Source organism: Melitaea cinxia, chromosome 17, assembly GCF_905220565.1.
Source record: "Melitaea cinxia chromosome 17, ilMelCinx1.1, whole genome shotgun sequence".
Taxonomy (NCBI): Eukaryota; Metazoa; Arthropoda; class Insecta; order Lepidoptera; family Nymphalidae; genus Melitaea; species Melitaea cinxia.
Window position 1 is genome coordinate 4,273,877 of NC_059410.1, and position 17,735 is coordinate 4,291,611.

Genomic DNA, 17,735 nt, shown 5'->3' on the forward strand with positions numbered 1-17,735 from the left:
GGAACGGATGGAGACGTCGCGGTCACGGTCAGTTCCGGTCTACATGCTGGAGTTTTTTCATTGACTCCGATACACACTGTCTACATTGCTTCCTATTGTAATCTTATGCGCATCGATTTTTATTTTTTAGAAGACATACATACAATCTATTAAAATATTTATTCAAATTTTTAGTGATAAGTATATATATATATATATATACATATACATATGTACGTATATATATTACTAATGTTGTTAAAATAAAATACGATACAATAATTACGTTACGTTAATATTACATAATATATAGTTTAATGTATTAATGTATGTATTTTTGTTTTGAGCCTATTAGTATATACGCTACTATCATAAACCTGCAGAATATATTTTTAACAAACATAGTTTATTAAATTCTTTTCGTGTTTTGTCGTGTTAGTCACGAGATAAATCTTTTTAATATTTAATTCTTCTTTTATACGATATTGGGTACAAAGTAAATAATTTCATTTTTGATTCAATTCCTGTTTAAAAATTTTCAAATGACATTAAAATTACGTCTATAAAATTCGAAAATATAATCGATAACATGATGAGAGACATAACTACTACTTTCTAAGTAAAATTGTAATTCAGTAAATTTCGAGTTGTAAGCCGCTAGATAAGTGACAATAGAAATAAGTAGAAAGCGTGACCCCGAGACGCAGTTCAAAATAATGATGATTATGAAATTACTTGTTATAAGAGAATTACACTAACTGACCAGTACTGTGATTACAAAATATATACAGAAAAAAGCGGTCAAACGCGAGTCGGCCTTGTAAACTACTACGGATATACCTATAGACCAGGGGTGTCAAACTCAATTTTGCAGAGGGCCATATATTAAATTTAGAATGTGTTGGCGGGCCAGATTCAAATAAAATATAAATACAGTGTGCGCATTTTAAAACTTCTTAGGAATTGAGTGAAGCCATGATTCTTCTTTCTGTGACACACTGCAATCGCAGGCCATATCTTTGATATCCCTGTTATTGAGGGATGACTTACCAATCTAAAATTAGTAACGGTTGCTATCGTGTGTCCAAGATAATTAACAGGACAGACTGCTTTACATGCTCTTCAAGAACTTGAGGAGAGACCTTTAAGGGCATACACTCAGACCAGAAACAAATATTAATACAAAAACAAATATCAGCAATATCCCGAGCGGGAATTAAACACGCGACGTCTTTAAAGCTCACTCAACCTGTGGCGTAGCGAGGGCGGCAAGGGGGCATCATTGCATTACTCACAAAGGGGCGACAAATGGTCCGCAAAACAAGAAATTGCTCGACATGTTATTTGGTTTTCGAATGGGGGGAGAGGGAGGCTAAGAAGGTATTGTGTCCCGGGCGCGAGTTGAGCTCGCTACGTCACTGTGAGAATAAGAATTCGTAACTTTATTATAAAAACCAGAGTATATGTATAAATATTAAATAAAAATTTTAACCTATCTTTACCACTTTAAAAAATTCATCTTTGTTGTCACAGACTGACGAGTGAAAAACAGTTGAGTGATTGGTCCACATTAAAACAACTAATAACAATATATTAAAAAAAATATTTTACAACATACACACACGGTCGTCCGTTCCTACGGTATGCTTGTGTTACAATGTTATAAATAACAGGTGACTGATATAGCTTTATTCATGATAAATAGACATAGAAATAATACATAAATAATTAAATACAAATATTACACCCAGACTCAGTAAAAATTTTAAATTTGTGAACTTAGAACACAATAGTAGCCACCTCCTTTTTTGAAGTCAGTTAAAAAGACGCTTATAGCCAAAATTAGAATTGTAGAAATTAAAAAAGTAATAATTATTAATTAAAAATAAAAATATAATTATTAATAAAAAATAAAAATAAAATAATTATTAATAAAAAATAAAAAAGTAATAATTATTAATTAGTTTTTTTTTCGAATTTCAGGGGTGCGGCTATGTCTGGTCGCGCTGGCAATACAAGCTTCGTTGACGACTGTCCTTTGTGGAAAAGGTCCTCATCATCGCCGCTCTTTAGTTGGGCATGCGGTAAGCCTTTAGTTATTTAAGTTATAATTTTATTAAGAAAATTATTAATAGCTATTTTATCAAAATTTGTCATTTTAAATCATTGAGAATTTTAAAGTTACAGAACATAAAGTAATTAATTGAATCAGTAAGAAAAAGAGTTAAATTGCAGAAATTCTCTTTTTTCTTACTGCAGCACAAAATAATCTAGAACTGATGTAAAAAAATTTACTTCCAGAATCTGCCGGTCTCTAAGGGTGGCTGGAGACCGGTTGTCGGATCCGGTGGACTTCTATACGGGTCGTTTGGGACTGCTCCGCTACATGCACCATCCTATAAAATTCCTGTTATAGATTTATACCCTTCATCCGCACGTCCAGTAGCAACGAGAGATGTCACGAAACTGACGTCTATAGCTCAATCTTATAGACCGACAACTCTTCGTACAGTTTCAGTACCATCCCACACTCTTCCCGCCAATCAACCGATCAACTCATACTTAAATCCGTTCTCTCTACCAAACAATGGATTTAATCAATACAAATTCATTCAAAACTTCCCAGGCGACAGCGTCTTGATACGAAACCAACAAAATTCATATACCGCTCGTCCGGTCTTGCAGAAGCAACAAACGAAGCAAATGCAGCAATACCACAATAATATACTGCAGCAATTGACTAACGTACAGCCAATTCAATTCGGGCAGTATTCCACTGTGAAACCTTTAGACTTATTCGGAAAACCGATCGAAGCGTACTCAAGACCGGATGGAAAGCGACCGCAGTCAGCAGAGACTGAGATTTTTAAACCAGAAGTATATAAGCTGCCGGACACAAACGTCGCATCACAATATTTCAATCAGCAAGTGAAAACTGCTCAGCAGCAAACATACACACTGCCAAAAGTGCCTATCAATCAGTATGGGCACCCATTCAAGGATACTGTATTTCCACCCAGCATTTTAGGTGTGTATTTTTCCTTTTTCTCAATTTCGCATATTACATTTTAATTAAAATAAATATTGATGATTTTCGAGGAATTTGGATAAGATACCTTTTTCTAATTTCAGGTACATTCGGATCCTTTGGCTTACAATCTGTCAAAGGAAGAGATCCAGTTTACCCGACAACCAAAACAACGTATTTGCCACCGCAAACGTCTAAACAAACATTTTTCAACTCGTATAATTACTCGCCCAGCGTCAAAACGACTGCGTCCATATTCGCATCGACAACTCCTAAGTTAACAAAGGCACAAACCTTCAACTTACTGTACGGTTCCACTTTGAACGACTTAGGAAGTGTTTCAACGCCACAAACGAAAATAGTATCATCGTTGAAGATTGATCCTAATGCTGAAACAAATCACGGATTCAAACCTAGCCCACAAGACCCTTTTATAAAGAATTTCCAAAACGTAGACTATAATAAAATAACTACATACAGTCCCCCTGCAATACAAACATCAACAGCAGCATATTCAGCATTCAACAATTACCTAAATCAAAATACACCATTCCAAAGCTATCAAAACCAAGGTTCACTAAACGTTAATTACGATAAACAAAAGAAAAAAGTGTCAGATAATGTTGGACTCACGCAACAAGTATCGCAACAATACGTTAACGCGCCAGGATTGTTCGATCTTGAGAGCAGCTTGAATGCTCTCGCTCATCGTCCCTCATATGCTGTAGTAGAAAACGTATCAGAAGATGTCATAACAAATGCCTCGCCCACCGCTTGGACTGTAACTCCACAATCATACAAGTACAATCAAAATGTTGATGAGCCAGTCACAACGCATGATCACGTAAATAATATTTTCGAAAAACCAACAACACCCTTTCCCAATTTAAGAGAAGAATATGCTATCGTGACTGAGTCAGAGCAGAATTATGAAAATTCTTACAATTATGACAATCAATTTGAATCACAAAGCAGACGACCATTAGGTGACGATTTCGAACCAATAAGACCGAACAAGTTGAAAGATTACTACTACAAAGTATCAACTCCAACATACAATGAACGCAAACCTTACAGGCGCACTAAGAAGCCGACTGAAGCCGCTACACCTGATGTAACAACGCAGTCGAATATTCTGGAGGTAACGGACGTGCCGGTCGAATCACTTCCTACACTTCCACCAAACATGCATTTCAAACGACCGAGTACATCTGACTCTTCTGATAGAGATAAGATTAGGAAGCGAAACAAAATTAGAAGACGCCGGCCATCTCTAGCGAACCGTAACAAAGAAGAAACTAGTACACGCAAATATGTCTCTTCTACGGAAAGTTCTCCAACGACAGTTACAGAAGAAATATATACCATACGACCCAGAATAAGGCCGACTAAATCTAAACCTGAAACAATTGCTACAACACCAACAGAAACTACTGAACTAACCACTAGCGCTCTACCAACTACTTCGCCAACAAAACCAACAATTATAAAGAAAAAGGTAATAGGACATCGCCGACCTCTGACTACTGTGTCGAATAAAATTGAGACCACTACACAACCAATACAGGATTACAATAGTAGAGAATCTTCAATAATGAAAATATCGTCTCGCCCTCAATCGTCTAAATCTCATTTAAATAGGAATGAATTTAAAAATACTGAAATTCCAGACTACAGTCACAAGCAAGATGAAAAAGATACGCCAACAAGTGATATTTTCGTAAGCCTCAGCGACACCCTGAAAACGAAAGATGCTTTAAAAGAATTCTCATTCCATAGAGATGTCCGTCCTGTAGAAAATAAAGAATCAACGACCGATGTTGCTAAAGAAAAGGATGAACCCGAAGTAACGACCTTCTCATATCGAACAGAATCAAATACAAGAATAACAAAAATACAAAGACCTAGACTCAAAAATAAACAAGAAAGACCTAAATTCAGTGTAAAAGATTACAGAACCCGCCTAAATTCTACCACTAGCACAACAGAAAAAATTGTCGAAAGTACACCTAAAAGTAGATACGCACAAAGAAAAAATCCCTACACAGATATATTTAGTGACGTCGAAACAACAACAGAAAGAAAAAAATTCACACCGAAAGAACCGAGGCACAGATTAAACAAAACAGAAAATAATGAACAAGAAATACATTCAAGACAAGCAGGAAGACAAAAGCAGACTCCAGAACCAAGTGAAGGAACTACACAAAAAATTTCGTCGCGCGTACGTAATGGTCAACGAAGAACGAGACCCACTGAGGAACCAATAGAAACCTCGAGTCCAACAACAGTGCATAATAGAAGACCACAAAGAAAGAGGTATCAAGATTCAGAAATCGAAGAGTCTGTGCAAGATATAGTAACTGAAACGACAGCGAATTATGATCACAAGAATGATATAACTTCAGAAAGAACCAGATCCGAGAGCGCTATTATGAAGATAGCTGATAAGAAACATCAAGATCACATAGAACGACTCTTCGAACATTCGAAGCGTGTTTCGGACTTAACTCTTGCTGCTAGTAAAGACTACAACACCCCTGGTATGTTTAAATCCGTGGCTTCAAACAGCAGAAGGATACCAAGTTACTTCACGATAGCAACCGATGACCCCATCCTACCAATAGAGGCTTTCTTTCCTCAGCTGAACCAAAAGAAGGAATCGTAACGTTCCTATTACTTAATTACCAAAGCAAATCCTTTCGTCTGCCAAAGCCTCGAAGTTTATTTTCTAGTTTTATGCAATATTAGGGCTAGCATTTACAATGTGGTTGTATAAGACCCCACCTGCATTTCTTTGATACTTTTAACAATTTTACATTGTTTTTATCTATTGGTGCTCATTTTAGTGTTAAGTTTAACATATCTAGTGATATGGTTATAGTATTATGATTGTGTGGCTGTAATAATATGCATGTGTGAAATATCTATTCTATATTTCTACAAACGGTATGAAACTCGAAACACAACAAATCGAGCAGAAAGTTTATTTAATTAAATTATACTTTATTGTAATCGAATAACTTTTACTTTAAACGTGTATTTGATATCCTCTTTATTATTAAATTTTACTTTGTACAAATTAATTTGAAACAATGTATGCGTTTGTCAATCTTTTGCATGTTTGCGTGGATGTTTCTTAAATATTTATATTGACTATAGTAATTTAATGTGTAAATAAATTATTTTCTTAATGGAATAATAGTTTTATTTACTATAAATTAAATAATAATTTCAAATTTAGCCGTATAATTATATCAGCCTGCATTTGCTTCTTCCGCCTGCATCTTTGCCATTTTCTGTATACATTTAACCGCCGCTTGGTGAATAGTTTTATCCAAAGCATCTGTAATAAACAAATGTAGTTAATTTTTTAGTAATGTTTAATCATTTGGATTCAGTATGTATATGTTATTGACGTAGGATACAGCAGGATATATCCTGTTCAAAATGTGCAGCAGCCTGCCTGGGGAAGTATCTCAACGTTACAGAAGATCACAGCTAAATAAATATAATATTAAAAAATATCTTACAACATTCATACACGGTCATCTGTTCTTACCGTAGGCAACTTAATCCTTGTGTTATAGGTACCAGCCGGCTGTATAAATAAATACAGATATTACACTCAGACTCAGGCGGAAATCGATCCACAACCCCTGGAGCAGAAAGTGGGGCTACAGACTGAGCCAACGGGCTAGTCAAAAATAACACAGCTCAAATGTAGCGTTGTGTTCCTGTGGTGAGTAAAGTTGAGAGTTACTGGACAGGCTCGAGGATAGAGTCGGCAGCGCGCTTGGGATGCTTCTAGAGTTGCAGACGTCTACCGACTACAGTAACTGATTACAATGTGTTTATGTGGGCTGTACGTTTGTTTGCCGAATTAGTCGTATAAAAAATAATTTATGTCTTTTTTTCTGACTTACTCCTTAAGAAACGATATAAAACCGATGGAAATGAAGTAAAACTTACGCAACGTATCTCTCTCTCTTTCTATCTTCACTAACCTACACATCCCTCTCAACTTCCATTCGCCCAGCCCGATCACACTTTTCGAAACGCTCTCATCACGCATTCACAACTTAATCCCCAGTCACACAGTCAAGCGTGCGTAGACAAGTGTTATTTAAAAGATATGGGGAATCAAATATTGCGAAACTGTGACCTGCCAGACAACGAAATTTTACCGCGCTCTTGCGGGAAAGAGATAAATATATATTTAAATATCAAGGTGATTGTTGTTAAGGAGAAAACTCCAATAGCGTGTCGAAGCTCACACACACACACACACTTTTTTATACCTACACTAACTGACACGGCAAACGTTATCCTCCAATATGGATAGGAACACCATTATCACCGAGGGGTATAAAAATACCACACGACCTATTCTCAGACCTACTCAATATAATACACAAAAAAGTTCATAAAAATCGTTCGAGCCGTTTTGGAGATGTTCGATAACAAACTCTGTGACACAAGACTTTTATATTTTGGAGAAGGTTTTGTATTAGACGTATAAAAGTATACATAGCTTTTAGAGGGTACTTACAAATTTTATGCTGCCCCTTTACGGGGAACCGTAGTCTCAGACTGACCGGATTTGAACAAATAAACACGTAGGGACTGTCACTTTCACCGTCTGGATATCTAACAGAACAAAAACATAGTATATACCCACATACATCATATTTAATTTTCACAATTATTTGTACTTTTAGCCGACTTCAAAAAAGGAAGACGTGTATTTTTATGCTTGTTACCTCAAATTTTTACTAAGTGGGCTGAATTTGTTGATTCTCTTTCTACAAAATTAAAATTTGAGCGAACGAGCGTTTATGAGATATTTATTACATGACTTCGACTGGGTTGATTACGTTCTAATTTTATTAGTTATCGATATAGTTGAAGTCAGATTTTTTTTGTTTGGAAAGACACACATTATTCCGGTAAAAGGCGATTGTTAATATAAATGTTATATTGATAGTAAACTTAAATGTTATTAAATAAACATACTTTTTAGAATACTCCTCTTGAGGCAAACAGTCGTCAACATTGACACAGCCGAGCAGACAGCCAGTCGGGTAGAAGGATGGAAACTTGAATTGCTTATCTGCATAAAAAATATATGATTATTTCAAAGTATACTAAAATATCTAAATAAATAAATAAATATCTTTAACACACACATACACACACACACACACACACATCTATCAACTCCTAAATTAAGCAACTTAATGCTTGTTACAGGTAACAGCCGACTGATATAGCTACTTTTTTTAAATAAACATACAAATGAATATATATATATATATACCCAGGGTGAAAAGAATCCACAATCTGTCATCTCTAATCCTCCAAACACTAACTACTAAACTATATGTCGTCTAAGGTTGGGCCACTCGTGTACACCTGTATTTCTGGCGAAAATACGAATCAAAGACTCCTCTATTTGTGAATGTGGTTTAGACGAAGGCACCCCAGAACATATATTTTTTTCTTGTCCTAAATTACGATTCTCTTTGTATGATGCTCTTCCCCCTGAGATTCCACGTCCTACTGACCTAAAATCCTTATTAATGTGTGTTTTCTCCCCGTTTATTACTTCTTTATGCACTTTCATTGAAACTGACAATATAAAACTATAACGGCATGGAGATATCTAACAAAAGTTAAATATTCCAAGTATATATTTACTATTGTATTTTTATATATCTTTGTGTGTTTTTGTCTCAGGCAAGTTAACTTTTTTTTCAAGCAAACTTGTGCGGGAATTGGAACCGAACTTGTACTCCCACTATAACTCCAAATAAAGCAAAGTTTAAATACTCTGATACTGGCAAATCCGCAAGGGAGCCATTTCAAGAATAATAATAATAATAATCCTCCAAACAAACATCCAATCTGAAATCTCTAATCTATCTCTACATTTGTAAAATAAAATTGAATAAAAAACGAATCGACGATCGCATGACAGCAAAAAAAATATTTTTTTTAATTTTCAAACCCTTTTCAAGTTAAGTTTTCTTATGTCAAACTACTTAGGCACATTACATACCCGGATAAAGAACCTTGTACTGGTTCTCTAGTGCCCGGACGACATCTTGATCTGGAGCTTTCACAGTGGACGCTATCCACAGACGACCGCGGTGACTCGTATACCACGTGCGACCTTCATGTCTGGGTAATTCAAATTTATCTTCATAATAATTTTTTTTGATATAATAATAATCATCATCATTTATTTGCAAGAACATGGTATTGGCTGTACAAGGGTAACATTAGTATAATCCAAACATATTCTACCTCACGGTGTGCAAATATTAAATATTAATGGGGTTCAATACAATATTTTTAATATATTATCATTGAATTAGTTATACATTATTAAATTATTAATATATGATATAACTATTTACTAAAACTATCTTATTAATATTATAATAACTGAAATGTTTATTATATATCGTGTTTAATTAATTCTCTTTAAAGTAATTAAATTACTATTCTAAATTCCGGGTTATAAAAAGTCATTAACATCGTAATACATTTTATTCAACAAAACAAATTTCTCTTAAACATTGCTGTAAGATATTAAATATTATCGAAAGGTTCGTTAATCCTCGCAAATATTAAAATTCAAAACTATCACTATGATATAACTCTTTGTCTGTATTTCTGTCAATCTGTTACCCTTTCATTGATTACATGGGAAAGGAGGTAAGCTTCAATTAATTATGACAAAAGCCTTGAAGGGTTGAAATGGGAGATGAAAAGGAATGAACAGTAAAATTATCTTACAATTTAATACCCTCCACAAGTAAAGAGGCCCAGGGCTGGTGCATTGATAGACACTTGCCGGTGTCAGACATCTCCTGTAGTTCTAAATCTTGGATACGAGATGACTGAGCCCAGGTTGACTTAGCAACAGATGAGTAACTGTGATTCTCTACCGATTCATCGAACTGGGGAAAAGAAAATATATTTCAGTTCTTTCAAATTTATGTTAATAATTTTACAATATTTATATTTTCATACACATACTAAAATATTACAATAATTTCTAAACCACAAAAAAAAAACAAAAAAAAAAAACAACACCCTCAACCTTGATATCTGGACATTTGTATCATGATGATAAATTTTCCAACATTTAATAAGATTAAAACCCATATTTTAAAGTAATATTCTGAAAGTTAAAATATACTTGACACAAAAAATACACATGATTTTTAAAGGGGGGGGGGGGTCACTAAGGAGCAGGGGGTTAAAAAGTTAAGGACGACCCATTATTAAAAATTTTTTTACCAGTAACTCTATAATTACCATACCTGTAATAAAGGCGAGTTCACACCAGGCGCGACGTCCCTATCACCTGATGAATTAGTCAAAATATCTGGTCGCAACATTTGAACGCTGTTTGTATCATTACTGTTCGTTATTTGATGAATACGTTCTTCGTCTACTTCATGCTCAATCGTATTGTCTTCGACGATTTGACGTCCTGCAGGAAATTAATAAAAACTTCGAGGGGATCTGTCTCAATTGCTTACTGCTTATTTGCTACAATTTAATTGGTCGAGAGGCGTGGCTAAGTAACAGCGATAATTCGTTAATAGACTACAATATATTCTGTTAATGTTTTTTAGTTATTTAAGTACCTACTGTTATTGAATTTGATTTTATTTAATTAGATAATTTGTTTATTAATTTATTTTTCGCGTGTTGATTAATTTTTGGTATAAATAAAATTTAAATGCAATTTCATGCAAACTTAATAGCACAGCGAATATAAATGATTTATGCATTTTTTTTTTGCGTAGCATTAAGTTATCACTAAGCAATTATATTTGAAGTAACATATGACAATCTAATATATAAAATTCTCGTGTCGCGGTGTTTATAGTTTAACTCCTCCGAAACGGCTTGACCGATTCTCATGAAATTTTGTGTGCATATTGGGTAGGTCTGAGAATCGAACAACATCTATTTTTCATACCCCTAAGTTATAAGAGGGTGGGGGGATTAAGGGGCTTTATTTTTTTTGTTTTATGTCACTAGGCCGGCAAACAAGCGTACGGCTCACCTGATGGTAAGCGATTACCGTAGCTTATAGACGCCTGCAACACCAGAAGCATCGCAAGCGCGTTACCGACCCAATCCCCAATCCCCCCAGGAGCTCTGGTCACCTTACTCACCAACAGGAACATAACACTGCTTGAAAACAGTATTATTTAGCTGTGATCTTTTGTAAGGTCGAGGTACTACCCCAGTCGGGCTGCTCCATATTTTGAGCAGGAAATTCCTGCTGTGCCCTACCTCAGTTAACATATATGACAAAACATCGTTTGCGGGATAAGCTAGTAATTTCATAAAATTGTACACATTTTTACAGTTATAATTTAGCAACAAAGCGCTATTTTGAAATAATTTATGGTTTATAAGGTGATCAAATAAACAGGGAGGATAGATAGGGCAACATCATATTTTAAGCTTTGTATATTACAAAAACTCAATAAAATTTATTTAAAGCAATTCATTGAGCACAAGATGGTCTGTAACTGAATTTACACTCGCTTGTTTGCATATTTTTGCAGGTTTCTGATATGTAATAATGTTTTAGAATATTAGTAAGTTTGTATGTAAATTACCAGCAAAATCGAACGTCATCTTCTTATTTAGCCTGGAACCATGTTTTTTCTCGTGTAGAGAAGTTTGATACTTTTGTAGTTTCTCTCGTTCACTGGCACTCAACCACACGCTATTGGCACTGAAGTAATCACTGTCATCGTCTGTGACACGCGTGCGACGCTCACTGTCGAATATATAGCGAAATTTTTTAAATTATTCATGTTTGTTTCCAAACATTCTTTGTAAGACATCTTTACGCACGTTTAACTTAGGGAATAAACTGGTGCCCGTGACCATGGTTGCTTTAAAGTATCAGAAACGTCGGGCATCTAAAAGAATTAATAAACCGCGATAAAATAATCCATAAAAGTTGTTTCATTACAGGGCGTAAAGAAGTTTAACTTCAAAAATTGTGTTCTATTTTTATATATATTATATTTTGTCATTTCACTCACCTGGTCCTATCATACTCAAGGAGTTTATTTCTATGAGAGACAGCTGCTTCCCAACCTTTAGGACGAGTCCTCTCCATCAGAGACTCCATCAACTTAGCGCTGGATTTGGTCTTGGCATTTATCTCCCTTTGTTCCTCTGGTGTACAAACCTGAATTAACAGAAAAAATATAAAATAATTAAGTATTTCTGTAATTTAATAAATAAAGAATATAAGGACATTCAATGTAATGATATATATATATTTTTTTTTTATTATTATGTTATGGGCTTACTCTTGACCTCAGTCTAGCTCTAGAGCACAGACGAGGTCGAAGATGGAGCGAGTTCGCCCAGAGAAGCCTGTTCACTCGCGCTTTAAACATGTTCGGGTTGTATGAACTCGGAAATACAGACGCCGGCAGGGAATTCCATTCCTTGGCTGTGCGCATTAAAAAAGATGATTCGAAGCGCTTTGTACGTATGAAAGGTATATCAATCAGGTAGGGATGAAAGCCTGCGGTACGTCTGTAAGTCCGATGGAAGAAAGGAGATGGGGGTATGAGCTCGTGCAGCTCCAGGGCACACTCCCCAAAGTACAACCTGTAAAAGACCGTTAGACTGGCAACCTTTCTTCGGTGAGCCAGAGTGTGAAGAGATTTCACCAAACCGGCATTACCGATTAGCCGCTTGGCTCTGCGTTCCACTGAGTCCAGTGTGGCGAGTTGATATTTAGCTGAGCCATCCCACAAGTGACTGCAATATTCCATGCACGATCGGACTTGAGCTTTGTACAGCGTAAGAAGCTGTTCAGGCGTGAAATATCGCTTAACCTTATTTAAGATGCCAAGCTTTCTGGCCGCAGTTTGCGCTTTGGACTCAATGTAATTGCCAAAGTTGATGTTAGAATTCAACTCTATGCCAAGGAGGTCGAGGGTATCGGACACAGGGACAGGTGTACCACGGAAAGTAGAAGTCAAGTTGAAAGGACTCCGTTTGGCGAAGAACAAACGAGCCTGCGTTTTGGCGGCGTTGAACGTGACCAGGTTGCAATCACCCCATTGGGATACTTGCCCCAGTATTGAATTTGTTCGTTCTACCATGGCCTCTCTCTGAGAACGTATTACGTCCCTGCTGTCTCTTGCGCTGGACAAGTATCTCTCAACAATCGTACTGTCATCTGCGTATCCAACAATGCCTGGTCGTAGCATGTCGTTAATATGGAGCAGGAAAAGAGTTGCAGAGAGAACAGAACCTTGAGGGACGCCGGCGTTTATATCCATCAGGTCAGAGGAGCAGCCGTCCACGACCACTCACCGTTCACTCAAAAAGTCTGAAATCCAGCTACAAAAGTCTGCAGGGATGCCGTAAGCAGGAAGTTTGCTAAAGAGACTTGCGTGCCAAACCCTGTCAAAGGCCTTCGAGATATCTAGTGATACAGCGAGCGCCTCACCATGTTTCTCAATGGCTTCGCCCCAGCAGTGTGTGACATACACCAGAAGATCTCCAGTAGACCGCCCCTGACGAAAGCCGTATTGGTGTTCACTGAGGAGTTCATTGTCTTCTAGGTAGTTCAGCAACTTGCTGTTAAGCACCTTTTCCATGACTTTGCAAAGCATGGAGGTGATGGCGATTGGTCGGTAGTTGCAGGAATTCACTCGGCTACCCTTTTTGGGCACTGGCTGCACATTAGCCAGCTTCCAAGATTTTGGCACTGTTCTAGTTTGAAGAGAGAGGCGGTACAGGCGCGTGAGAACAGGAGACAGCTCAGGTGCACAGGCCTTTAGGACGCGCGCAGGTATACCGTCAGGTCCACTAGTCTTATTCACGTCAAGATTCAGCAAAACTCTACGGACCTCTTTATTGTGGATCGTGATCTCTTGCATAGAAGAGTCACATCGAGGCAAGGATGGTGGTTGTGTAGAGCTAGCATCAAGACGCGAATTGCTTGCAAAGAGAGATGCAAACAAGTTTGCCTTTTCCACTGCCGAGTGAGCTAGCGAACCATCAGGCTTCTGCAGAGGAGGCAATGTAGGGCGGCAGAAATTGGACTCTACTGCCTTCGACAGAGACCAGAATCGTTTACTTCCATTATTATATTTACGATTCTTCATAATTTATTATTTATACAATATTAGGTTGTATACTAGGTTGAAATTACACCTAGACAATGTCTTTGTTGATAAACGTACACGTACGTAACATAAAAATAAACTACTACAGAATTTTAACAAAAAACTACTAATAAATATCTAATTAATTACTATAACTACTTTGATAATATAATAAATTAATTTATTAACGTAATTTAATTGATTGGTTTCCTAAGTTTTTTTTAACATATAAATAACTAGATCAGCAAATAAGTGTACGGCTCACCTAATGGTAGCTTATAGACATCTGAAACATCAGAAGCATCGCAAGTACGTTGCCGACCCTATCCCCTATTCCCCCCAGGAGCTCTGGTCACCTTACTTACCCACAGAAACACAACACTACTTGATTATTTAGCTGTGATCATCTATAAGTTCGAGATACTACACCAGTCAGGCTGCTCCATATTTAGAGTAGGAAATTTCCTGCCCTACCTCAAATAATTCTCAGAAACTTACTAAATTGCCACAAAACAGACACGGCCCTGAACCCTCCTGCTTGCAAACCACTCGACCGCACTGCAAACAGTTATTTATGAGTTCATGTTTTGATGCTTGACATTCACAGTGATGTCGACCTGTAAAGCATTTAGACAGTTAAAATTGTGCGCATCTTTTTCATGAACTGCCTAAAAATTAACTTATTGTACCTAGTACTTAACCTACAGTACTTTGCCAAGTAAGTGTTAGTAAATAATAATAGTGTAATTTGGTAGTCTAAGTAGTAATAGTAGTAAGTCTTATAATTATAAGCCAGTACTTATAATTATAGTTATAACATTAATAAAATGTATGAATAACTATGACTAAAAAGCTAGGCTTTTGAATACTTAGTAAAAACTTTTCTGTTCAAGAGTAGCAAAAATAATGTCCTAAAAATAAAATGATATTTTGAGTCGTTCATGACAAACAATATAATACTTCTTGCAGATGTTTATGTACCTTTTAATAGAACAACTTGAGCATTTTTCCCCTCTTGTGAATACAAATTCACATATTTAGTTTTCTTCTTAGATTTTGTGTCTGTTTCAGCGACTTGACTCGAGGTATTTGTTTCTGAGCTGGTAAAATCTTGTTGCTGCTTATTTTTTGCTATTTTTTTCTTTTGTTGCCTTGTTTGAGTACCGGCTAAAACAATGTTTATATTTAACTAGCTGACTCGGCGATCTTAGTACCGATATTTTTTTGTTTTCGTGACTATATCGATTTTATTAAATGATTTTTTTATATACAATCCTTGTTCTGGGCAATATTAATGGCAAAAAAATATTATCATGCAATTTGATGCAGTTGTTTAAAAGTTATGCGCATACATACATTCGTTTTTATTTATATAGATAAAATATAGATGTAATATAATATAATGTTATTAAATATAATGTTAATCATAAGTCAGTAAGTTGACTAACCTCTTAAAGGAAATTTCTTTTTGACCAATTCTAAGTAAAAGTTCTTATGCTGAGAATTGTCGAAGTCTAATAAGGTTTTAAGGTATTCATTTAAATCATTTTCATTGTTGATTGATAATATATACCTAAAAAAGCAACGTTTTAATTAAAGTTCCATACCAAATTTAAATTATAAATATTTTTTTTACTTTAATTACTTTATAAGGTCTTCAGGAACTTCAAAATCTAGTATTTTCGATAATCCTTCGGAGAGCCACTGATCCATTTTTTATTTCGTAATAATTTGCAACAATACTTCAGAAAACTCAACCTCACACACAAATCGAGCAAGTGCAACGTAAAACAAACGTGACATTTAAGCAGCTGACTCTGACATTTCGTTTTTTTTTAATATTCTGTTTTTTTCTTTAAATGCTAAGGGCATGGAGCCTAGAGAAATTCATCAATCATTGATGAGTGACAGAAGTTTATGATATATTATTATATAATCTCTTATCAACGAATTCCACTATATTTATGAGATATCTTTACTTGCAAATATGCGCGCAAAAAGTTGTAGCTTATTAATTGAAGAGAAACAGGTCCTAATAGCCTATTCTACCTCCATTAAAATCCATAATAGTGAAACCGGTCTTAAACCTATTATCGCTACATAGTATAAAACAAAGTCGCTTTCTCTGTCTCTATGTTCCTAAGTATGCTTAAATCTTTAAAACTACGCAACGGATTTCGATGCAGTTTTAGTAGATAGAGTGATTGGAGAGGAAGGTTTATATGTATGATAACATCCATTAAATAGTGGAGAAACACTGTTATTTTTGACGTTTCTAATGTGATGTCGTAAATACATACATTTTTTTCCGCTTACATTGCAAACGCAGCCTGAACCCTACGAGATTTATCAAAATAATGTACTAAGTATTGTACACATTGAAAAGGTCTACAGAAAACTCCGCTATGGTATATGTCTATCTCTTATGGATATCCCACAATAACATTTTTTTTTGTCATTTACTTTTTACGCCAAATAATTGCTAATTTTCAAAGCGATTTTAACCAATACAGCCTTATCTAATTAAATACCTTAAATACATTGTTGACTTAATATAGATCTATATGGCCCTTTACAGCATATGATTTAAATGAATATTTTCAAAGATTACAGATTTAAAAATTGCGGTACGTAGCGTTTGCGGCGGTTCCGGCCGGCTTTTACTCTAAAGTTAACGCGTGCGGGCCACGGGCAGTAATGAATAAATCAAAAACTACTGGATCGATTTTAATCATTTTTTCAGTGAATGACATATGCTATAATTATATTTTATACCCGTGCGAGGCAGATTTCTCACAGTTGGCTATGCAGACGACTTAACTGTACTCGTCAGTGGACCATCTGAGAGGACAGTCTGCGACCAAATGAGGGCCGCACTAAAAGTCGTTGAACAGTGGTGTGTAGACCACGAACTAACAGTGAACCCCGCAAAGACGGAACTTGTGATGTTCACTAATAAACGGAATTTAGGGAACCTCAAACTCCCTAAATTATTTGGCACCAGTCTTGCCCTAACCAAGGAGGTCAAATATCTTGGAGTAATCCTGGATAGTAAACTTCTTTGGAACAGGCATTTAGACTCAAAAATCAACAAAGCCAGCATAATCCTCTGCCAATGCAAACGGCTCCTCGGCAAAAGCTGGGGCATATTACCTAAAATTACTCTATGGCTTTACAAAACCATTGTCAGGCCTATTATTACCTACGGTGCGGTAATCTGGTGGCAGAGAACATAACTTATAACCGTTAAAAATAAGCTCCAGCGGTTTCAGAGAATAGCGTGCTCTGCAATCACTGGCTGCATGCGTACCGCTCCCACAGCAGCTCTTGAGGTTATGCTTGACCTGGCACCGCTTGATCTGTTTATACAACCAGAAGGGTCCAGACAACAAACTTTGGAGCAACCTTATGAGCTATGAGCCACTACTTGCCGCTCCATGTGATAGGATTCCCAAACAACATATTTTTGAAAGGAAATACCATATACAACCATTTGAGGCTGTAAGAGACCAGTCCGGCATACGCGAGGTCCGCATCTACACGGACGG

The 17,735-nt window shown here is 36.1% G+C and overlaps 2 protein-coding genes across 2 annotated transcripts; one reads left to right on the forward strand and one right to left on the reverse strand.

Annotated features, from left to right (window-relative positions):
• The first annotated feature begins 1,287 nt into the window (after nt 1-1,287).
• LOC123661813 lies at nt 1,288-5,712 on the forward strand. Its single transcript, XM_045596753.1, has 4 exons — nt 1,288-1,399; nt 1,963-2,063; nt 2,281-3,007; nt 3,112-5,712. Exons 1-4 carry the CDS (start codon nt 1,288-1,290, stop codon nt 5,673-5,675), a joined length of 3,504 nt encoding a protein of 1,167 aa, XP_045452709.1. The 3' UTR covers nt 5,676-5,712.
• Nucleotides 5,713-6,197: 485 nt separating this feature from the next.
• On the reverse strand, nt 6,198-16,000 carry LOC123661592 (activating signal cointegrator 1). The gene is made up of 12 exons (XM_045596543.1): nt 15,833-16,000; nt 15,636-15,760; nt 15,169-15,354; nt 14,686-14,804; nt 12,097-12,245; nt 11,662-11,825; nt 10,342-10,514; nt 9,812-9,975; nt 9,069-9,190; nt 8,024-8,120; nt 7,560-7,657; nt 6,198-6,353 (listed from the first exon to the last, which is right to left on the reverse strand). Exons 1-12 carry the CDS (start codon nt 15,898-15,900, stop codon nt 6,265-6,267), a joined length of 1,554 nt encoding a protein of 517 aa, XP_045452499.1. The 5' UTR covers nt 15,901-16,000; the 3' UTR covers nt 6,198-6,264.
• Between the last annotated feature and the right edge of the window lie 1,735 nt (nt 16,001-17,735).